The 23465-nt window shown below is 47.9% G+C and overlaps 1 protein-coding gene across 2 annotated transcripts in view; it reads left to right on the forward strand.

Annotated features, from left to right (window-relative positions):
• POLR3A (RNA polymerase III subunit A) overlaps nt 1-20532 on the forward strand; it is a 46101-nt gene extending 25569 nt beyond the window's left edge. For both annotated transcript variants that reach the window (XM_045568291.1, XM_045568292.1), the window contains 15 exons: nt 745-856; nt 1638-1756; nt 2450-2587; nt 4597-4767; nt 6315-6428; nt 11151-11237; nt 11324-11406; nt 11971-12141; nt 13207-13300; nt 13495-13587; nt 14602-14766; nt 15141-15305; nt 15807-15938; nt 17355-17487; nt 19493-20532. In XM_045568291.1, coding sequence (XP_045424247.1) covers nt 745-856; nt 1638-1756; nt 2450-2587; nt 4597-4767; nt 6315-6428; nt 11151-11237; nt 11324-11406; nt 11971-12141; nt 13207-13300; nt 13495-13587; nt 14602-14766; nt 15141-15305; nt 15807-15938; nt 17355-17487; nt 19493-19641 — 1926 coding nt within the window. In that variant the 3' untranslated portion in view covers nt 19642-20532. The remainder of the gene's footprint in view (nt 1-744; nt 857-1637; nt 1757-2449; nt 2588-4596; nt 4768-6314; nt 6429-11150; nt 11238-11323; nt 11407-11970; nt 12142-13206; nt 13301-13494; nt 13588-14601; nt 14767-15140; nt 15306-15806; nt 15939-17354; nt 17488-19492) is intronic.
• Nucleotides 20533-23465: the final 2933 nt, after the last annotated feature.

Consider the following 23465-nt stretch of genomic DNA (forward strand, 5'->3'; position numbering starts at 1 on the left):
TTAAGCACTGAGAAGTTTTCTGATGAAATTTTTTGAAGCAGGGAGAAACCAGAATTGTGTGAGATTTTCACCATTAGCTCATTCTTAATCTCACTGAGTTTTAGAGAGAGAGATGGATGTTTCTCACTGATACCTACCTAGAATATTACGTGAGGCTTTGGCAACATCAATTTTTAATGGAACCATGACTCCTAATTGACTCAGCGTCCCAAGTTATGTGTTGAGGATTGACGGTGTGTGAATGAGGTCATGGGCCAAAATATCCCTGTAGAGTCGCCTCATCACATGCTTGGCTTGTGGGAATTCACATGTGTGCTTGACAAGAAAAAGTGGGCACAATTTATAGACAGGGCAAGCAGTTCTCTTTTACATGCTGCATATTATCTTTATACATTTATACAGGGGTGCGTATGTGTGTACACATAGCTAAATATACAGATACTCTGTTGTATAGGGTACTATACACAAAGCCATACAGTCTACCTTATGGGCCATTTAAAGAATTTTTCAAGTTTTGTTACTAATCAATTTTTCCCTTCCACACTGATTTTAGAACCTTGGGGAAGTTGCACGTATTTGTATAGCTAGGGCGTTTTGTTTCTCTGAGGCTCTGAAACCTTCCTTGATTGGAAATCTGACATCTTGCTTCAATATTTTCAAATTTCTTTAAATGTCACGTTGAACATTTGTAATCCACGGAGCCAGAGGACAAGTCACCGTGAGTCTCTCCTTTTCTCCCACTAGGCGCTGATCCTGAAGGAGCTGTCTGTGATCCGCGATCACGCCGGCAGCGCCTGCCTCCGGGAGCTCGACAAGAGCAACAGCCCCCTCACCATGGCTCTGTGTGGCTCCAAAGGTGCGCCCACCCCGTCCGGTGCCTGCTGGTGGTGTGTTCTCCTCCACCTGGGCTGGTTTGGTTCCAGAAAATGTCATAGTTGTAACTTCAAACAGGCATTTCATTTCTTTAAGCACATATCTTTTTAAATCAGAAAGAGAGACTTACTTGCGGTTTAGGAAATTTAACTCCCTTGGTAGAACTTGTTGGTAATGTGTGTGGGTTTCTGAGTTTGAGAGTGCTCTGAGCAAACTTGGTCTTTTAAAAATAAGAAGCAAACTAGGGATTTTTTAATTGTATTTAGTAATGCGGCAAAAGTCTTTAATTTCATGGATGGCCCAGGTTTCGTGATATTGCATTCAGATTCAACAACTCTGTGCTCTTCCTATTTCTGTAAATTTATTTTATAGAAGAAAGTCCAGTCTCTAACTTTGCTGCCTTTTACCCCATTGTTCTCCTGCTTCCTGCTCCTGGGGTGTGTGTTTACTTTCCACTCTTCCTCCCACTTTGTATTCCTCCCCCATCCCTCTTTATGTCCTAATCATAATGTCCTCCATAAGTCCAGCGTGGTTGCTGAAGTCTCCTGGAAGACTCACCTGGTGCTTCCCCAGCCTTTCCTCTAACCAAAACTTGCTCCCAAGCTCCTCATGCTCACTCTGCCATTCCTGTGTTTCCGACAGCTCCATCTCAGCTTGATTGTATGCCTGGACTGTGGACAGTAAAAGATGGGGGTTAGTCTGCTTGCACTTCAGTGAATGTCATTTTGGTAAATGAATGTTCCCTTTCCAACCCCTGTCCCCAGGTTCCTTCATTAACATATCACAGATGATTGCCTGTGTGGGACAGCAGGCCATCAGCGGCTCTCGAGTGCCAGATGGCTTCGAAAACAGGTCCTTGCCTCACTTTGAAAAACACTCAAAGGTAAGCAGTGGTGGATCCGGTAGAACTTTGAAGGCCTCTTTATCTAGATGACCTCCTGAGGAACACAGACCTATCCAGATCAGACACCACTGGCCACTTCATGTGGAGTTTTATATGTATGTATTTTTTTATTTGCCGTTTTATTGAGTTGTACTTCATATATCATAGTATTCACCCATCTAAAGTATACAGTTCAGTGACTGTTAGTATAGTCACCGCAATCTACTTTTAGATCATTTTCAGTGCCCCAGAATGAAACCCCGTACACACTGGCAATGCATGGCGGTGTTTCGGAGGTGGCCAGGTCTGGCCCACAGGAAGGATGTCAGGAAGGGGTCATTTCCCAGGGAATGGCCAGGCGGCCTCTGTCAGCAGGGTGCCCCCGAGGTCCGTGACTGCTCACCTGCTTTAGGAGAGCAGTGCGAGCGCAGGTTTCCCTTTCCTGAGCTATCGGCCTGCCACTGGCACCAGCGCCAGCCCTGACCAGGACCTCACCCTCCTTATGTCTGGTAAGATGGTTTGTCTCAAGTATTTCTCTTTTAGGAAAGGGCATGTGCCCTGCCATTTAATGAGAGTATATTGGCCAGGAATTTATAGTCTAAAGGTGGGGCAGATTCTGATTGGAATGGATTTCAGAATTGTGGGGCTTGAACTTTTTTTGTTTGATTTTTCTTTTTTTCCACCTCTCTTTAGCTCCCAGCTGCCAAAGGCTTTGTGGCTAACAGCTTTTATTCCGGTTTGACACCAACCGAGTTTTTCTTCCACACAATGGCCGGCCGGGAAGGTCTAGTGGACACAGCTGTAAAGACAGCTGAAACAGGATACATGCAGGTAACTTGAAGAAATATAGGCCATTAGCAACAGAGCAAGGACAGGGCTCTGTGAGTATCGAACGTTTACACATTTGCACGTGAGCTATGATTTTTCTGATCTTGGTACTTAAAAGAAAAAATTTAGAAAGGTAAATGCCCTAAACAATTAATGAACAGTTTTTTAAAAAGGTAGTATGTTCCAAATCATGCTGTATACCTTGACTGATCAAGACCAGGCCAGGCCGGGCACGGTGGCTCACGCCTGTAATTCCAGCATTCTGGGAGGCCGAGGCGGGTGGATTGCTCGAGGTCAGGAGTTCGAGATCAGCCTGAGCAAGAGTAAGACCCCGTCTCTACTAAAAATAGAAAGAAATGATCTGGCCAACTAAAACTATATATAGAAAAAATTAGCCGGGCATTGTGGCGCATACCTGTAGTCCCAGCTACTCGGGAGGCTGAGGCAGTAGGATTGCTTAAGCCCAGGAGTTTGAGGTTGCTGTGAGCTAGGCTGACACCACGACACTCACTCTAGCCCGGGCAACAGAGCGAGACTCTGTCTCAAAAAAAAAAAAAAAAAAAAGACCAGGCCAGAGCCACATATACCAAAGCTCTCCTAGAGGAGAATATGGGCATGTAATTCATTACTAATATCATTCTGATTAACTCCAGCGACCTATTCTAGTGCCTGCTGGAGGGCTTGGACACTCAGAGGGAAAGCTGCTTCCCCAGTGAGTGTGTAGCTCTAGGATAATAAGCTCTGGGCACCAGGGCTAAACTAAAGCATTCTCTGTGCCTGTGCTTCTCAAACTTTGCCACAGCTGTACCCCTAATGGCAGAAGAGTGAAAAATATGTCCCTCTTGTATTCTTCCAAAAGACCACAAGCAGAGGACGCTGTCTTTTCAGTCTCTGATTGTCATTTCTATTCTCTACTTCATAATTTAACTATGTTCGGGTTTTTTGGGAAAAAAAGTTTTAATGTTTTTAACTAATTACAATACCAGGTAAAGTCGACACTCCAAGTTGCTAGCCCATGAACTTGGTGTGTCTTCGTGTCTTCTCTCTCCTGACTGTGGAAGAGAGCCCTTTGCAAGCTAGGAAACCAGGATAGGCAACCCAGAGATGTGACTGAGCAGGCTGGAACAAACAAGAGTGATTAGGGTGACAGTGGAGTCGAGGTAGTAGATGCTTATTTTCATAGTCTTTTCTGCATCTGATACTTCTAATCATCTTTTGATGAGACATTGCCCTTCAGTTTTTGAGTGTGCTACTTTCGTCGAAAACCCAACAGGCTGTGAAATGCTTTTACCACTCTTGCCATAATGTGTTTTGACTTTATTTTTCATCTCTACCTTTCTGAAGTAGAAAGTATGACTTTCCCAGAGCAGTGTGTTAACCTAGAACTAATTGGTTCTAGCATAAGAGATTTTTGTTTTGAAGTTGCCTGGAGGAAGATTTCTTTCTTTTTAATTCACTGAGCCACCATTGCACTGCTGGCTGGAGTGTTCTGCCGGTGGACGATTCTCCTCCTAAGCAGCTTTGAGAAGCGATTGCTGCCCGCTGGTTCAGACACAATGCTGTCCCTGTTTTCTCTTCTCCCCTTCTGTCCCAGAAGAGGGCCTGCACCTGATCCTCTGTAATTCATATTGAAGTCTGTAGGAGTCCTGGCTTAAGGTTTGTTTAGAAATGAAAAGCTACTGCATTAATGTATACCTTAGGGAGAAAGAGCGAGAAGGCAGAACAGCCTAGGAAAACAGTGTTTGCAGAGTCCTTTGTGGGTAATGGGGTTTAAATTGTGTGTATTCTATAAAGCACTGGAGCTGGAGTGTATTCTAAATCCCACTGCATGGGCTAGTGAGGCACTCATAGTCTTGTTCTTGGGGTAAGGGGACTCCTTAAAGGATTTTTAATAAAGGAATTTTATGTGCTTAAGTGTTTCTAACCTTGAAACTTTGAGTTGCAAACCTCATCCTCTGCACATGTGACTGGTCTTCTCAAAGCAGCTGAGCTTTCTCCTCCTTTTCCTTTAGAGAAGGCTTGTAAAATCCCTTGAAGATCTTTGCTCCCAGTATGATTTGACAGTCCGAAGCTCTACTGGTGATATTATCCAGTTCATTTATGGAGGAGATGGCTTAGATCCTGCAGCTATGGAAGGAAAAGATGAACCTTTGGAGTTTAAAAGGGTTCTGGACAACATCAAAGTAAGATTTATCATTATACCCGGAGTTAGAGTGTTTTTGAGGATGTTTCTTTACAATGGAGGTACCATTTGGAATATCATTTACAGTTAATACTTCAGTCCTGTCTACCCAAGCACTGGATTATTATCTTTTGTCTTTATGTTACTCTGCATAATTTTTCAATATTAAAAAGAAAAAATAAATTGTTGTCAATTGAAAGTCTAGTATTGGTAGTAATCAAATACCAACAGAAGAGGGCTTTGGTTTCTCTCTGTGTCTAGTAGAGTGTACTAGGGACCAGTTTTATAAGTCACGGGTATTGAAAAGCAGACACATTTCACATACTTTAACTGGGAATATAGTTTGGAGCAACCTTTTTGGAGGGTAGTTTGACAATATTGATCTGAATTTAAATGTATGTCCCTTTTGAACCAATAGTTCCACTTAACAGGAATTTGCCCTCCAGAAATGGTCTAAATATGCCAAGAATGTTTTTTCCAGGTTGTTTGCAGTGGGGGCAAATCATCAATAGAGGACAGGTCAGATATAATGGTCTGTCCATACAAAAGAATAGTAATGCAGCCATTAAAACATTGGGAAAATCCCACAAGCTTGAGGGGTGGGAGAGTATTTTTGCTCTCGAAATGTTTGGGGCTTTTTAAATAACAATTTATATTTTTAATGCAAATCTGTGGTGGGGTGAAGGTTGGGAAGTAATGGAACAGCACCAGCTGAATACCCAGAAATCTGTAGGATGGGATATCAGTTTATCTGATTTTCACCTTCATGTAAAAGGCAGAGTCCACAATACATCTTGTTGTTTCTTTGGAAACAGAGTCTGGCTCTGTCACCCCAGGTAGAGTGCAGTGGCATGATCATATTAATAGTTCATTGTAGGCCAGCCGTTGGGGCTCAAGCCTGTAATCCTAGCACTCTGGGAGGCCGAGGCAGGAGGATCGCTTGAGGTCAGGAGTTAGAGACCAACCTGAGCAAGAGCAAGACCCTGTCTCTACTAAAAATACAAAGAATTCTTGCCAGACAACTAAAAATAGAACAAATTAGCTGGGAATAGTGGCACAGGCCTGTAGTCCCAGCTACTCAGGATGCTGAGGCAGGAGGATCGCCTAAACCCAGGAGTTTGATGTTGCTGTGAGCTAGGCTGACGCCACAGCACTCTAGCCTGGGCAACAGAGCGAGACTCTGTCTAAAAAACAAAAAAGAATTGCTCATTGCAACCTCAAACTCCTGGGCTCAAACTACAGGTGCTCGCCACCACACCCAGCTAATTTTTCTCTTTTTAGTAGAGACGGGGTCTCACTGTTTCTTGCTCAGGCTGGTCTCAAACTCCTGAGCTCAAGTAATCCTCCCGCCTCGGCCTCCCAGAGCGCTAGGATTACAGGCGTGAGCCACCGCGCCTGCCCCACAATATATTTTGAAAGAAAAATCACAGGTTGCTAAAAGCTCTCTCTGGGTAAGGTCATTTTATCTCTTTTGAGTTTTCTCAGCTAATACTGCCCCCTTTTCTGTTGCCCCCACACACATAACTCAATTTCCTTTTGATATTCGAGGCAGTCTTCCCGTGTCCGAGCGAACCTGCGCTCAGTAAAAACGAACTGATTCTGACCACCGAGTCCGTCATGAGGAAGAACGAGTTCCTCTGCTGTCAGGACAGCTTCCTGCAGGTAAACTCCTCCGGGTGCTGGTGACCGCACCCAGCTTGGCTGTCACAGAGAGCTCTGTTTGCCAAGTGCCAGCAGGTGGATTTTATAAGCTGGGGTTTTTGTTTGTTTTTTAACATACTGTTGTTCCTTTGATAAAAAAAAAAAAAAAAGTTCAGAAGTGGCCAGGGCAAAAATCTCACAGCCTACATGAAGAATTTATCTCATATCTTTCTTAGTTTGTGTCTTTCACACAAGCATCATGCTGTTAGAAGAAACACACTTGGGGCCGGGCGCGGTGGCTCACACCTGTAATCCTAGCACTCTGGGAGGCCGAGGCGGGTGGATCGTTTGAACTCAGGAGTTTGAGACCAGCCTGAGTAAGAGTGAGACCCCGTCTCTACTGAAAAAAAAAAAAAAAATAGAAAGAAATTAGCTGGACAACTAAAAATGTATGTACATAGAAAAAGAAAAATTAGCCGGGCATGGTGGTGCATGCCTGTAGTCCCAGCTACTTGGGAGGCTGAGGCAGTAGGATTGCTTGAGCCCAGTAATCTGAGGTTGCTGTGAGCTAGGCTGATGCCATGACACTCTAGCCTAGGCAACAGAGTGAGACTCTGTCTCAAAAAAAAAAAAAGAAGAAGAAGAAGCAGCACACTTTAGAGAACTGATTTTGTTTAAGCCCTATCCCTAACACCAGCCTGCTACCCACTTTCTTATCCTGTGGACTGACTCTTCCCTGTCATTCTGAATCCCAGTAACTGTTAGTAGGCATAGCATTGTTTTAATCCCATTTATTTTAAATTGCTCCCACTTTTAACATATCATGGATGGGAAATCCATTATGTCAGCCTTCCTTGTTCTTCCAGGGCACTATTGGCCTTGATGCCCTCTTGAGGTTTTTTGGTCGGTTTGTGTTTTGTTTCAGTAATTGCACTGACCTGCTCAAGCAGCTCCTTCATGTTTATAGTCATGGTTAGGATCAAAAGCAAAGGGGTACAGAAATTGGCAAATGGCTTCTCTCTGCACTGATTGGAGATTCAAATGCGGCTCAAGACCAGCAGGCCAAGGAAAAAAAGTATCCCTTTCAGCATACCAAAAATACAAACAGTAAGCAAAGCTTACGTTAGAATGTTTTCTTTAAGGATCTCCCCACTCCTTCCATGAGTGTGTTGAGATGTGAGAAGTAAAAGAGAGAGTCTTCCAGATTTTAATTTACAGTCAGGTGTATGGCTAGGCTGAATGAGTGCCTTTTGTTTTGTTTTTCTTCCATAGAGGTTTTCTTCTTTTTTTTTTTAAACTAACAAATTAGAGTTGTGGTTTGGTTTTTCTTCATGGCTATGTTTACTTATTTATTTTTCTATTTATTCTCAAAGACCTTAACTGAGACGGGTTACGAGACGTATAACGAGGTACTGTGCCTAGCGTGCTGTGAATGCGAGCAGGGGCCTGACCCCAGCAGCACCCAGCTGTTTGCCAGCACCGGAGACGATGAGTTTCTGTCCCAGTCCTGGCAAACACGCTTCGCTTTGGACTGGTTCCTTTCTTGCCCTTGACAGGGTTTAACAGGTGACTTCCTGCCCAGCAGTATTTGTTTATTCATTGAGCACTTGTTCGGGCCTCACCATATGTCCCACAGTCTGCAGATCCCGAGGACGCAAGGATGACAAAACATGTCCTCGCTGCCAGTAGCTCACAACCTGATGAGCTCAGATTTGCCGAGAGGGTCTAACGTCCGCTGGCCAGCACAGATTTGTCTGAGCCTGGGAAGCATTCTCCGGCTCTAGCCCAGAGCTGAGGTGACAGAGGCAGCTCCTAAGTGGCACTGAGCCCTGGCCCCTGCTAGCGGCCGAGGCCCATGCTCAGGGACATGCTGTGGAGTGTGGGAATCTAACTGCTGGTTAATCGTGTGATTAATTGCCTGCCAGTTGTCGTGTTGCGAGTTCCCTCTAGTATGCATGGGTAGATTCGGTCTGAATTTTTAGTAGCTTGTTTCAGTTTTCATTTCTACCAAGTGAGCTTTTTTTTTCTTAACCTAACTTCCAGGACCTTTGTGTAGGGAAAGTCATTCCTTTCCGCAAACCCACTAGAAACGTGTCCAATAGTGCAGCAGGCGAACTGTCCTTGCCAGAGTCTGAGCTGGTGGATGGTTTTAGTTGTGTGCTCTTTTTGCTCCATATGTGTGCAGAGTTTCTCGCAGATGAAAGTCCCCTGGGTCTGCGTGGCCTTAGGTTTTGCTCCTGTTTCCTGTGCTAATAGGTGAGGCAGCCGTTAATACTTGGGGATCAAATGGCAGCATCTGCGCCAAGAGGGCTTTCGGGAGCTTCCTCTAAAGGACCCAGCCACAGCCAGACAAGTTGGCAGGGGACGAAAATCACTAATGTAGCAGAGGCTCCTTACACTGAGTGACAGGGAAAATCCAGTGGCGGCAAATGTGAATGCCTTTGAGCATCGGTGCAATTAGGCAGAGTTGAGCTAGGAGAGATTGTTCCACAGCCCTCTCCAGCTTTATTTTTCACCTCTGGTTTGCAGTAGCTGACTGTATCTGAAAATGTGGTCTCAGACTTGTAATTAATAAGTGAGTCTGGAGAGTTTCTCTTTAAAAAGAGCCTCCTGAGAATTTCCAAGTTATTACAAGTTAATAAAAGTCCTTTTTGTGTAGAACAATGGCTGAGCTGCAGGGTAACCCTCCATGTGTCTCCACGCTTTCTCAGTGGGAAGAAAGAGTTGGCCAACAAGGGCAGTCACAAGCAAGCTGTGTTCATGGAAACAGGACAGCCAGGGTGTGGTGGACCCCCCACACGCACCAGGTAGCCCGTTGGCCCCCTGGGTTCCTAGGAGACAGAATGAATTTCCCAGTGAGCAAAGATGACATCAGAGAAACCCCTGCTCGGAGAGCAGACTTTGGAGAAAGAATCTGACTCTGTGGAGAGGCCCATTGCCTTGATCAAGCCCCTGACCTCTTTCAGAACAGCGGCCTGCACTCTAGGGAGATTGGCTAATGCCGTGCTGCCACAGGGAGGTCTCGCCAACCTGGGCAGCAGGTGGCTGGGAAAGGCATAAGACCATGCACATACAGATGCTAAGGCTATTTAACCAAAAACATAAAGTCTACTATTTTACTTTCAGAAAAGCTAGTAACTGAAAGTTGCTAGACAGTCATGGGAGGCCAACAAGATTTATTTTTGCGAGGTTCAGATAGAATGAGACTAGGAAGTCTTAAGCTCTCTGTGGGTACCTTATAGGATTTCATTTTTGCAAAAGTGGGCTTCTGGCTCAGGCTTAGGCGTTTTTAGCAGTGTGCGAGGCTGAGTGGACATTGGGCAGGGCATGCTGGCCTTTTCCCTTGGGGCCCCCCAGCCTACCCTGGAATCAAGCAAGAAGGCCATGTGAGGCTTCTCGGCCACCACAGTATGCAGTCTGCCCTCACACCAGCCCGCCCGTCCCCCCATGTGTGTGGTCTGTCCCCAGCCATCCACACAGAGCAGCTGGATGCCTGCAGTCGGCCAGCCTGCCAGTCAAGCTCATTGCCACCAATGGTTTGTCCAAAATCATCGAAGGAAATTATATTTCTGGGAGGCTGCTGAAGGGAAGGGCAGTCCATCTACCCACTTTTCTTCATGTTCTTAAAAAGCATCCCTGGGTCACAGCAGAGGAGCTGATTGCCGGCTCCCAGGGCTGCAGTGTAATGGCCTCTGAAGGACTGTTGGGGCTGTGGGTGACGTGTGCCATCGGTGCACCCTGAGGAGTGCTCCAGAGCCAGTCCTGTAGCGCCTGACAACTGACCTGTGAGCAGGGTGCCAACTGCTCCTCTGTAGGCGCTGCCTCCCCGTGAGCACGTCCCAAGGGAAGTGCTGGCTGATCCTGGTTTTAGGAGTGACGACGGGCTGGGCGTATCTCAGGGACACGCTGTAAATTGTCAAACAGATAGAGTATAGGTTTCACCCTCCGAGTGGTCGCCAAGAAACAGAGAGTCAGGTCTGTAGTCCCTGCCCTGTCGATCCCCTGCCTGACATACTTTCACCTTCCTCCTGACTCCACTTTGTCAGCAATGGGGGCTCTGAGCGCTGCTCTTAAGGACAGAAGGGATAGCACATATGCTAATGTTCCACACCTGTCTTTGAGGGTGATGTCCAGGAGTCCTCTCAGAGTTCTGATGGTGCATGGGAGGGCAGCGAGGCACTGGCCCAGGGGAGGGGTCACGATCAGAGGGGGAGAGAAGCTGGGGTTGGGGGGTGTTTTCTTTGAAATGAAGGTAAGTGCAAAGCATGTGTTTGAAGTGCATGTGGTGTCTACAGAGCCATCCTATAGCTGGTGACATTTAAATTGGTCATAATAGCTTGAGAAGAAACAGTCAAAAATTAATCAATCTAGAGAAGAAGAGTATGAATGGCAGAGTCATAGCTGAGCTGAACTGTGTTAATGTAGACTTTGTGGCATGAGGGGAGGGCAGGAGAGGAGGCTTCCACGCACAGTGTTAGGGCCACGGATAGTGCCATGAGAGCAGGCGAAGTAGAAGGCCTTACAGACACTTTACCCAATGGAGTGTGTACCTGGGGTGTGGACCATGTGGTGTGTTCCTTGAGAAACCACTTTGTAATAGAACCAGTATCCACATTATAATCCCTTATCCTATAGTTACCGCTAAAATACAACGGACTCATCATATATTACTAAAGTTTATGGAATGAATTATGTCAAGTAAATGAGAAACATACAACTGATGTTTGCTGTTTAATCTTTCAGGAAATAAAAAAATTCATTAAGGGGGTTTCTGAGAAGATCAAGAAAACCAGAGATAAATACGGCATCAATGATAACGGCACGACAGAGGTAACGGCCTCCCCAGGTATCCTAGGACGCGGAGGAGGTTGCAGGTGCTGCAGCCCTAACTCTGCCCCTGGCTTGTGTCCTTCTAGCCCCGTGTGCTGTACCAGCTGGACCGCATCACCCCCACCCAAGTGGAAAAGTTTCTAGAGACCTGTAGGGACAAGTACATGAGGTAGGGGTGCTGACTGCCCCAGACTGCTGGGCATTCACACAGGTCTTGCATGTCCCTCCTGCTTCCCCCTGGGGACAAAATCCTGGATCAGCACCACTTAGTAACTGCCAGTATTTGAGCAGATTCTGTCACCTCTTGTCTAGGGACTCCAGTGGGTCACTAGGCTGAGTACTCCAAGATGTGGAAATAATTTCAAACAGATTTCCTAGTGTCTTCTCTCCACAGAGAAAGTACCAGTAAATTCGGCAGATGCCAGCTGCTCTGTCCACCCTCAGTACCATTGGTCAACAGACCACTTAGATCTTCTCTAGACATCACGTGCTGATCACGAGTAGCCACGCAGAATTCAGTGGCATTGCTGCCCCCTCTGTGACCATCACTTCCCCTGTCTGTGCCAGACTCTTCTTCTGTCACAGACACAGCCTGGCCCATTGTCAGTTCCTTCCTGACCCTAGTGGCATCTGTATTTTTTTCTGTTGAAAGTTGATAACCAGAAGCCTCTCCCCAGCAGTTTTGCTGGACTTCTCTTTGTCCTGCTGGACTCTCATCCACACCTTCTCCTAGGGCGCAGATGGAGCCTGGTTCTGCGGTGGGTGCGCTCTGTGCCCAGAGCATTGGCGAGCCAGGCACCCAGATGACCCTGAAGACTTTCCACTTCGCAGGCGTGGCCTCCATGAATATCACCCTGGGCGTGCCCCGGATTAAAGAGATCATCAACGCGTCCAAGGCTATCAGGTGCCTGGCTTCATCTCCCTCTTGCTCTCACACGCACCTGTCATGTTTCCTGAGATACAGTGATCCTCGGGTCACATGCATGCATGCGATACTCCAATGGGACAGTGTCTCAGACTCCGGGAGGCGTGCTTGCTGTGTTAATCATATTTTAGTTTTTAAAAAAGCCACTCAAGAAAAAACTAAGTTGAAACTTACATTCAAATGGAAGCAATGTTTTTTTATGGCCACAAGTCATATGAAAATGTAAAAAATGACTGGAAAATTTAGAACAATGTGTCAGTGGAGATTTCATCATCCCTTTAATGTCGTTATTTCCAGCCTACCTAGGCCTGACTGATACATCTGCCACTTGGCCTGTGGCCGTACTCTGTGACACCCCACCCCTACCCCATGACTTCATGATAGGATTTGTCATTGATCTGAGGCTGGAAGAATCAGAAATACATTACAGTGCATTTGATGAGAGAATTCATGATTTTACTTATCTGAATCTAACAAAATGACAATAAATGACATTAAGTGAAAGAGCACAGCACTTGGTTGTAGAACAGCAGCTGCCGATGGTCGAGGGTGGTTATAGGAGCTGTGCCGCCGCTGAGCTGGTCAGCTCAGTCCCAGGAGCACGTATTCCTGGGACCCCGTCTAGAACAGTAAGGACAGAAGCTGACAGCTAGTGGAGGTATTCCTAGAGAAGAAGTGATGGGGAGGGAGCAGAGGGATGAGGGAAGTTGTATTACTTAAAGGTCCATTTACTCGGGGAACAGAACTAAAATAACCGCTTGTTAGGACCAAAGAGGAGGAGGTAAGGCTCACTTTGAAAGGAAAAATTTTCTGAAAGCCTTTTCATTCACTTATGGAATAGGTTGCCTGGGGAGCTCCAAAAATAGCAACTCTAAATGAGAATGCACGTGAAGTCCTTAGTAGCGTGCCTAACACACAGCAAACGCTCAATCAGTTGCAGTGGCTATTAACGTTAGGATTTAAATAGTGCTCGGATTTAACAAACAGTGGCCCTCACACAGGCTCACCCCTTGTGCTCGAATCCCTCTTCCTCTGCCCCCACAGCACTCCGATCATCACAGCACAGCTAGACAAGGACGACGACGCTGACTACGCTCGCCTCGTCAAAGGGAGAATTGAGAAAACCCTCTTGGGAGAGGTAGGAAGACATTCCTGTGGATAACAAGAAAACCAGCCCAGCAGTGGTGCAAGGAAGTGTTGAAAACCAGCTGCAGGGGACTGACCCGTCAGTCGTGTCCACGCTATTCCAGCTCTTCAAAAAAGGCAAGCAGTTGTCTCCTCTTAGCAAAGGGAAAAGTGACGAATTAACACTCTGGTCTTTTGCCACGGCAGATTTCAGAGTATATCGAAGAAGTGTTTCTGCCTGACGACTGCTTTATTCTCGTCAAGCTCTCCCTGGAACGGATCAGACTCCTGAGACTGGAAGTGAGTCGCGTAATTAAATGTGTGGAGGAAGTCGTCCTGTTAGTCCCAAGATAGGCGCCGGTAAACTCGGGCACGAGCTGAGCAAGACAGCGGAAGCATTGCAGAGGAAGGCTTTGCTTTGCTGTCTGGTTCTTGTGATCCGGTTGTCCCCTCACATTTTCTCTTTCTAAACCTGACTGTGACATAGCTGTGGCCATCAAAAGACACACAGGAAATTGGTTGAAATTTTGTGCACACCACACCACCATTCACTGGGGCACAGTATTGTGATAACTGGTCTCCTTGTCCATGTTCCCAGTGTCTGGAAGGGCCCTAGGGCTGGCTGTGCCTTACTCATCTGTGGTTCCACAGCCCGTGGCTGGTTTGGGGAGTGTGTTCAGATGGGTGGATTAACCCAATTTCTTACCTTGGCGCTCGTGGGAAGGTCACAGTTAAAAGATTATCAGCCTTTCTCACAAACACACTGAGATAGGGTGCGTCCTGAGAAACTTCGTGTGTTCCCCGTGTGAGAGTTGACTCTGAAATTTAGCAGCCAGATCTTGAGTTTGGGGATTTCTGTAACCTGTCTTTTGCTGCCTGCCTTGTGGCTCTTTCACCAGAAGAACTGAGCGGCAGCTAGGAACATGGCACGTGAGCAATCGTGGTAATGTCAGAGAAGGGGGAGGTTTCACTGAGGCTTTGCATGGCCCTGCCCGCCAACCTCCAGCCTTTCTCGGGCTTCCCACAGAGGCTGCCTGTGCTGTCATGAATTGAGTGTGAATTTTCAGTGGGGCAAATATTCATTCTTTAGGGGTGATGAAAATCTCTTTTTATGCATAAACCACAGATACACATACAGTACCTAAACAGACATGTAATGTATCTGCCACATTAAAGTTTCATAGTGGGGGTGTTTAGGAAAAAAATGACTATAAAGACTTCTTAGAGGGACAATAATGAAATAAAGAGTGAAAAACACTGGCATCGAAGCCTCCAAACCTCCGTCAGTAACGCCCACGTGTGGCCACGTTGCAGGTGAACGCTGAGACAGTGCGGTACTCCATCTGCATGTCCAAGCTGCGCGTGAAGCCCGGCGACGTGGCTGTTCACGGCGAGGCTGTGGTGTGTGTCACTCCCAGGGAGAACAGCAAGAGCTCCATGTACTACGTGCTACAGTTCCTGAAAGAGGACCTCCCCAAGGTGAAACAAGTCACTTCTAATGGAGACGCAGCATTTACCTGCAGTGTGAACGCTCACCAATGGGAACCCTAAGGATTTTGTCACTTAGTCCCATCTCTACTTGGCCTCATCCCTAAGGAATCAGTCAGATTCTTTTGCTGCTTGGCGCTGCCACGGCAACTCCACCTGTTAGATTCCTCTCTGTTCCGTCATAAAACCAATGTTAGAATGAAACGCAGTCCCCTGAACTTTTGCTATTCTTCCAAACCCCCGAAACAGCCCACAGCCGTTCTTAGGTCTAGTGCGTCACTGATGACCACTGCTGCGGGCGGGGGTGACAAAGCCCAGGGCCCGGCACACCCAGCCCACGCTGCCTTCTGTGTCTCCGAATCCAGGTGGTGGTACAGGGCATCCCCGAGGTGTCCAGGGCTGTCATCCACATCGACGAGCAGAGCGGGAAGGAGAAGTACAAGCTGCTGGTGGAGGGCGATAACCTGCGTGCAGTCATGGCCACCCACGGTGTGAAGGGCACCCGCACCACCTCCAATAACACCTACGAGGTACGCGCAGCCCACGGCGTCACGGCAGGCCCTCAGCTGGTGCCTGGTACACTGCTCTGCCTTTCCCATTGCTGTGGGTCTACCACTAAAATTTGCCCACCAATTCCTTTGTGGAAAGTGGCACAGGTCTGCTTTTTTTTTTTTTTTTTTTTTGAGACAGAGTCTCACTCTGTTGCCCAGGCTAGAGTGCCGTGGAGTCAGCCTCACTTACAGCAACCTCAAACTCCTGGGCTCAAGCCATCCTCCTGCCTCAGCCTCCCGAGTAGCTGGGACTACAGGCATGCACCACCATGCCCACATAATTTTTTCTATATGTTTTTAGTTGTCCAGCTGGTTTCTTTATATTTTTTTAGTAGAGATGGGATCTCTCTCTTGCTCAGGCTGGTCTTGAACTCCTGAGCTCAAACGATCCACCCGCCTTGGCACAGGGTCTGCTTTGAACCTACAGGGCAGAGGAGGAAATAGAAGTGTCTGCTTCCACTCATCCCTGGCTCTCCATAGGTGGAGAAAACTCTGGGCATCGAGGCTGCCCGGACAACCATCATCAATGAAATCCAGTACACGATGGTGAACCACGGCATGAGCATCGACAGGAGGCACGTGATGCTGCTCTCCGACCTGATGACCTACAAGGTTCGTGGGGGGGAGGCGCCCAGGCTGCCTGGACATCCCAAAATTCACTTTCAGGAGAGTGATGCTCGGGAGCTTCTGAGATATGTAGAATACACTGTCACCGTCACCCAAAAACCAAAAGCATGGTAGTTGGGCTGGGTGTTGTGGTAAAATCCCAATATGAGAATTGCAACCTCATGGCAAACTCACTGCAGCTGGAGGAGTGAAGAGAGAGCTGGAGCATGGTTTTGTCCTTATTCTGACTTATCCTGAAGCAAAATGAGCCATTGCCAAAAGCCCAGATTCCCATGGCAAGTCGAGGTGTTTCTCTCGGATTAAACCCATTCATCACACTTCTGTAGCCATTTCCAGGGAGAGGATAAGTTAACATGATCTAAAGCGGGGTTGGAGGAGGATGCTGAGGTTGGTTCGTTGGTTGGTTGGGTTTTTTTTTCCTCTCTTCCCAAAAAATGTATTCCCTTCTAGCAGTGCCATAGGGCAGCAGATTTTCATGCAGCCTCCCCCAGCACGCCTGTAGTGTATTACAGAATGTTTAGAAACCAGGTGAGGGAAACAGCTGGTTCCCTACTACCCTGAAGCAAAGGCTGTCAGGTTTAAGTCTTCCTTTTAGGTCTTATTCTATATGCATGTGACTTTACTGTGGTTGCAGTAAACAGTGTACATGCAGTTTTTATCTTGACTTTTTAACATTACAAGTATTTTCCGTGGTGTTTTGTAGTTTTAGTGAGTATGCTTTTTTGATGATGGCACAGTATGCGTTTGAATAGAATTATTACCTGGATTTAATTCCAACTTGAGACTTTAAAATTCTTTTTATATTTTTCAAAGCTAGAGTCTTTTTTTTTTTTTTTTGAGACTGGGTTTTACTCTATCACTGAGGCTGGAGTGCATTGGCATGATCATAGCTCACTCACTGCAATCTCCAACTCTTGGGCTCAAGCAATCCTCCTGCCTCAGCCTGCCAAGTAGCTGGGACCATAGGTGTATGCCACCAGGCCCAGCAAATTTTTTTTTTTTTAATTTTTTGTAGAAACGGATCTCACTGTATAGCCTAGGCTGGTCTCAAACTCCTGGCTTCAAGTGGTCTTCCCACATCAGCCTCCCAGTGTGCTGGGATTATTGGCGTGAGCTACCATCCCTGGCCAAAGTCAGATTCTTAATTCTAGTTCTGAATTCTTAATTCTTTGTTCTGATGTCACCTAGGTGCAAGTGCAAGGTTCTGTGTTGTGAAGCTCTGATTGCCTCAGTGGGACACAGAGGGTGCACAGATAGCTGTTAAGGTCATTTTCACACCTGAGCTTGTGACTTGAACAGTTGTTTGGCTGCTTTTTGTTTATTGAGTGAATGTATAGTGCTTTGGTTTTGAGCTTTTTGTAAGTGGCATGAGCATCACTCTGACACTCTCTCTTGACGCAGGGTGAAGTCCTGGGCATCACCAGGTTTGGCCTGGCCAAGATGAAGGAGAGCGTGCTGATGTTGGCTTCCTTTGAGAAGACGGCCGACCATCTCTTTGATGCTGCCTACTTTGGGCAGAAGGACTCCGTGTGTGGTAGGTTTGATGCTTCTAGGAGCAGCATCAAAGGCCTTTGTTGTCTACAACTCAGACCATGGCTAGGCTTCCAGGGGAGTGAACAAAACCGAGTAGGCAGAGCATCTATTTTTTTCAGAATAAAGTCACAGACAACAGAATTGGACTGATGGATCTTTTACCTCCAAGGCCTGACTGTAGCATCCTGCATCCCCCAACATCCATTAGAAGGCTTTTCTTTGTCAGTACAGATGGTTTTTGGTCCAAGAAGAAAAGAGCAGCCCTGGGCATGTAGGAATTCTCTAGCCGTGGACGTTGTGCTCAGCCACACTGACCGTGACCCTCTGTGTGATGCCAGGGCTCAGCACACCCAGCAGCTTCCTGCTCTCCTGACTCCCCGGGGAGGCAGCAGACCTGCCGTTGGCGCGGCGGAGCCTGTGCTAGGCACCTGCATGCGCAGCATCTCCACCCACCTGCAGGATGGGGCTGATAAGCTCTTTCACACGTGAGACAACCAAGGTGACCTCGCTTGCCATCGAGTCACCTGCAGAGCCTCACCCTGTGCCTCACCCCCATACCACAAAGCGTGGCTCTGACCAAGGCACGCTGGCCTGGGGGAGAGGGCGCACCAGGGGCACTGTCCCAGCAGCAGCTGGCTCACCTGCTTCTTCCCCTGGCGGCTGGCACTGACTGCTGGGCATTGCTCCAGCCTCCCTGATTCCGCAGCAAGACCCTGTTGGCCCGGGGTGGGAGCTGGTGAGGGGCTGGGGTTTGAAAGGGTCAGTAACCTGCCCCCAGGTCACACACCAGTCAGGCCCAAGCAGGGATTCCAAGTCTCGCTGCCATTTCCAAGGCTGAGCTCTGCCTCCCAGTAGCCATCTCCTCTCAGCTCCTGCTCCTGTGCATGCACCAAATGGGTGATAGTCAGGGGGGCCCCGTTCAGAGAGTACATGTATTTTTTTGCCTCATAGATTAACCTTTTACCTTTTTATTGGGTTGGAGGTGGAAGGAAGATAAAGAAGGGTGTAAGGAAAGAAAAAGGAGCAGAGATTAGGGTGGGCGAGGGCGGGTACGCAGGCAAGTGGGGGAACGCGGAGGCCAGGGCAAGAGCAAGCCTGCCTGACAGCAGGCCCGAGACCAGCACTCTCTGTCCACCACCGACCCCTCTGGGGCCTGGGACCACCACCCCACCCCCACTTTGAAGTTTTCCCCTCCCCCTGCCCCTTCAGTACGTTGTAACCAGTGTTGGCCCACACTACTAGTTGGTTTTAATTTGGGTATTTGCCTCTCTGGTTCCTTGTTAGCACAAAGCCTAGAACGTAGTAGCCATTTGCTTGTAGAATCAGAAGGCTGATGGAAAGTCAACGTTTGCATCTTATAAAAGCCAAACTGGAGCTTGAAGAAAGAGTCTGCACCCCGTTTAGTCCTGTAACTCTAGCAGCCCTGCCTTCTGCCTGTTTTTCATTAGGGCTGTGGCTCGCAGGGCTCGGCTGCTCTTAAGCCTGTCCCAGCCCCTTCCCCTGAGCGCAGCTAGCAGCTGTCTGCTGTGGTTTCCAAGGGGGTGGTAGTCTGCTCACTGTCGTCCCCAGTCATCTGCTTTTCCTCTAGGCTCTGAGCTCAGGAAGCTCTGGGTGGCACACTTGGGATTCCTGGGCATCATTCAGTGTCCTTGCTGTCTTGGGTGTTCTCAAGGGTAGCACCCTCCCGGGGGCCTTGGGCTCAGATGAGAGAGGAGAATTGGTGCTGCTGGCTCAGTCTCCAACAGGCTGCTGGGCTGTGCACAGGCACTGCCCTTCCCTGCGGATGCAGAGTTCCCGCACCCGTGCAGAAGCACGGCAATAAGCCTGTCCCCACAGCCACCCCCCCTTTCTAGATGGAAAAGAGTGATTTGCCTAAGTTTAACCAGTTGATGTGGAGTAGAGCTGGGACTCATCTCAATTTCTGACACTTAAGTCAATAGTTTCTCCTTCCTAGGAACCGCCTGTGTGTTCGGAAGCTCTCTGATCTTGATTCTTGTTGGTTTCAGGGGTGTCTGAGTGCATCATCATGGGGATCCCAATGAACATTGGAACCGGGCTCTTCAAGCTGCTCCACAAGGCTGACAGGGACCCAAGCCCTCCCAGGAGGCCCCTGATCTTCGACACAAACGAATTCCACATCCCCCTTGTCACATAGTCCAAGGGAAGAGGGGACCATTCCTGACCTTGGCTCCTTGTCCTGTCTGCAGCTGATGTGAAGAGCTTTGTGCTCCCTGGGACAGAGGCCCTGACGTCCCCACCTTTGCCAGTGAGAGAAGGCCCCTGGCGTCCCCAAGAGCAGCTTCTGATGGGGAACAGCTCATACTGGTGAGCCTGACTGCACCCCACTGCCTGGGAGAGCTGCAGGTTTTATTGTTTGTTTGAAACCCCGTCTGTGGACAGCCCAGCCCCTCCTGCCCACCCTGCCTCCCTGGGCTTGGGAGGAGGCCCAGCCAGGTCTTGATGCCCATCCCACTTACTGTGTCCCATACCTGACGGTGAGCCCCCTCTAAGCCCCACACGGGCCAGGCCACCTTCTGCATTTTCCATTTCTCAGTCTTGCCAGGATCTCTCACTGTGGCATACTCATGTAAATATTGTCGCTATTATTTATTTGTTCCATTTGAGGGATTTGGAATTTTTGGTTACTTTTATTTTACTTTTGAAATCAAGCAGCAATAGAAACCAAGAAAGCCAGCATTGAAGTGTCGCTGGACAAACTGGTTAAGCTGTCTAGGATTTGTAATGGAGCTGAGAGTCTTGTGAGCCCAAGCTGATCGGAAATGTCTTCTGTAGGCATCCCCTGACTACCCTGTGGATTTCGTCTACCTCACACCCCCATGGCAGGGCTCTGCCCTGGGACAATAGCCAAACCCATTCTTCATGGCCTGGAGAAGCCTCACTGGAGTTTGGGGCCTGCTGAGGTGGGGACAAGAGGGCTTTCTGTAGAATTATACTTACATTCTTTGGACAAGCCCTAGTTGATTTCCCAAGTTCTGATTCAATGCTGTTAAGGTACTTAGTATAACCATTGGTTCTTGTATCTGTATTAGAGTGAGTTCTTTCCCTCCAGTGCTGATGTGATTGTCAATTAGGAATTCTTGGCCTGAGTTATTTTTGGCCAATGCTCAAATTTAAAATTATATTAAAATTTGTAGTTTGGTCCCCCTCCATCCACAAGGTGGACCTACAGACTTCTTTCAGGGGATGAGTGATGTGAAAAAATGCCATTTTGGCCAGACACGGTGGCTTATGCCTATAATCCTGGCACTCTGGGAAGCCAAGGCAGGAGGATCACTTGAGCTCAAGAGTTCGAGACCAGCCTGAGCAAAAGCAAGACCCCGTCTCTACTAAAAATAGAAAAATTAGCTGGACATCATAGCACTCACCTGTAGTCTCAGCTATTAATACTAAGGAGGCTGAGGCGGGGGGATCGCTTGAGCCTGGGAATGTGAGGTTGCAGTAGCTATGATGACACCACTGCACTCTACCCAGGGCAACAGAGTGAGACCCTGTCTCCAAAAAGGAAATTGAACCTCCCTCCTTATTCCCTCCCATATAAAAATTAAAAGTAATTTTTTAGAAAAACTGCCATTTTTCTTAATGTTTAGTCCCCCCTGTATCTTTGAATTGAGCTAGCCTGGTTCACGACAGAGGGTTGAGTTCATTAACAAATGATGATTCAGGGTTTCCACTCGATCTCACCGAGAACCCTGCTTCTCTTATGCAACCTGGGAAGGGCCACAGAGGATCCTGCCCACCACCAGCTGCCTTCCTGAAAACTTGCCTAGGAGGTAAGCCGTAGGCCTGATGAGATCCAGAACTACTGGGCTACATGCAAGGGCAAGGGGAGGGTGGAACTGAGCAGTAGGAGGGAACAGCAGCACCTGCTTTCCTCTGCACATGACACACACTTGGAACGGAGAAGAGGCCGTGACCGTAACGTGCGGCCGGGAGTAATAAAGGCAGCACCGCCGAGGAGCCTCATCCTGCTCGAGCTAGTGCTCACTTGGGTGCTGAGGAGTCTGTATGAGATGTGTGTGATTGTGACGGGTGCAGATCATTGTGTGACACTCTGGAAACGAGGCCAACCTTGGAGCAGAATGGTTATGCAAGGGAATGTATCGCCCAATGGGACAGGATGTGTCCCGAGAAAATTGGTCCTCCTGGTACTGCCAGTGCTGCTGGGACCACTGGCATAGGCAGCATGGACTGGTGAACCCTACTGGCTGCGGGTTAAACTTCTCCCTGATACGCTCCTCTGCCTGCCCTGGCATTGGCTTTATACCGGCCCAGAGCTCTAAGATCAGCTCAGGCGGGGCATGGTGGCTCACACCTGTAATCCCAGTACTTCGGGAGGCCAGGGTGAGAAGATGACTTGAGCCCAGGAGTTCGAGAGCAGCCTGAGCAACATAGTGGGACCCCCATCTCTGCAAAAAATAGAGAAATTAGCTGGGTATGGTGGTGTGCGCCTGCTGTAGTCCCAGCTACTCTGGAGGCTGAGGCAGAAGGATCACTTGAGCCCAGGAGTTTAAAGTTGCAATGAGCTATGATGATGTCACTGCACTAAAAAAGAGCTCAATGGAAGGGTAACATTTTACTCTCTGGGGCTGTTTGGAAGAAGTAACACACTTAAATTCAGTCTCATCCATGAACAGTTACATATTTCTTTAGTGGTTGGTCTATCCAGTCCTTTGCCATTTTTACATCTTTTGTGTAAAGGAGGATTAAAATAGTCACTGACTCAGTTACAGCCCCCTGCTTTAGGGATGAGAGAGACATTCTGGAGTCTCAGTGTCTGTGCCCGATATATTAATGGTGCCCTGTTTCTATTTCAGTGTTTATCCATGTGTATCCACACTGAATCATGTCTGATTGAACCTGACACTGTACAGTCATTATTTCTTGAATTTTTGCTGTCTCTTGGCAGGCCTCTTTATTTTTCTACCAAAATTCAAAAGAGGAACAACTTGCTCTATGTAAAACTATAGCATGGCTGGGCGCGGTGGCTCACACCTGTAATCCTGTCACTCTGGGAGGCCGAGGCAGGAGGATCGCTCAAGGTCAGGAGTTCGAGACCAGCCTCAGCAAGAGCAAGATCCTGTCTCTACTAAAAATAGAAAGAAATTATCTGGACAACTAAAAATATACGGAAAAAATTAGCCGGGCATGGTGGCGCATTCCTGTAGTCCCAGCTACTTGGGAGGCTGAGGCAGAAAGATTGCTTGAGCCCAGGAGTTTGAGGTTGCTGTGAGCTAGGCTGACACCATGGCACTCAAGCATGGGCAACAGAGCAAGACTCTGTCTCAAAAAAAAAAAAAAAAAAACTATAACAGAGCTATCCTTGTGGGTAGTGAAAGATTTGCATGAGCTCTCACTCCTAGAATGAGAAGTATCCCTAGTCATTGCTGCTTGTGCGCGCCCATAGTCCCAGCTACTCGGGGCAGGAGGATCGCTTGAGCCCGGGAGTTTGAGGTTGCAGTGAGCTATGATGATGCCACGGCACTCCACCAGGTGACACAGCGAGATTGTCTCAAAAAAAAAAGTATCTTCTGCCACAAGCTCACCTCCCTGAGTGCTGGAGGTCAACTCAGTGCCCCGCTCACCCCCACCCCTGTGACGTAGACATGAGGTAGCAATTCAGCCCTAGCAGGAGGCATTGAAAGATCAAAGTCTGTGCATTGGAAGTGCCACCTGGCCAGAATCAGGTATTTAGCTTCACTGTTCTTTAACTCATTCATTCAACAAAGATTTAGGGCTACATCCAGGCACTGTTCTAGGTATTAGGAGTGCAGCCGTAAACACAAGTGAATCAGATATTACTGCATCTAGAAAGAATTCTTCAGCAGAAGGGGTTGGAGCAAAGAGGTTCAGGATCGAATTTGGCAAAAGCGTGTCCTGCACACTCTAGGGTCAAAGCTGCAGATCCAGGGACTGGCTCCTGTGGGCAGGCTCAGCACCTCAGGCCCCTGCAGGGCCTTT

Source organism: Lemur catta, chromosome 14, assembly GCF_020740605.2.
Source record: "Lemur catta isolate mLemCat1 chromosome 14, mLemCat1.pri, whole genome shotgun sequence".
Classification (NCBI taxonomy): domain Eukaryota; kingdom Metazoa; phylum Chordata; class Mammalia; order Primates; family Lemuridae; genus Lemur; species Lemur catta.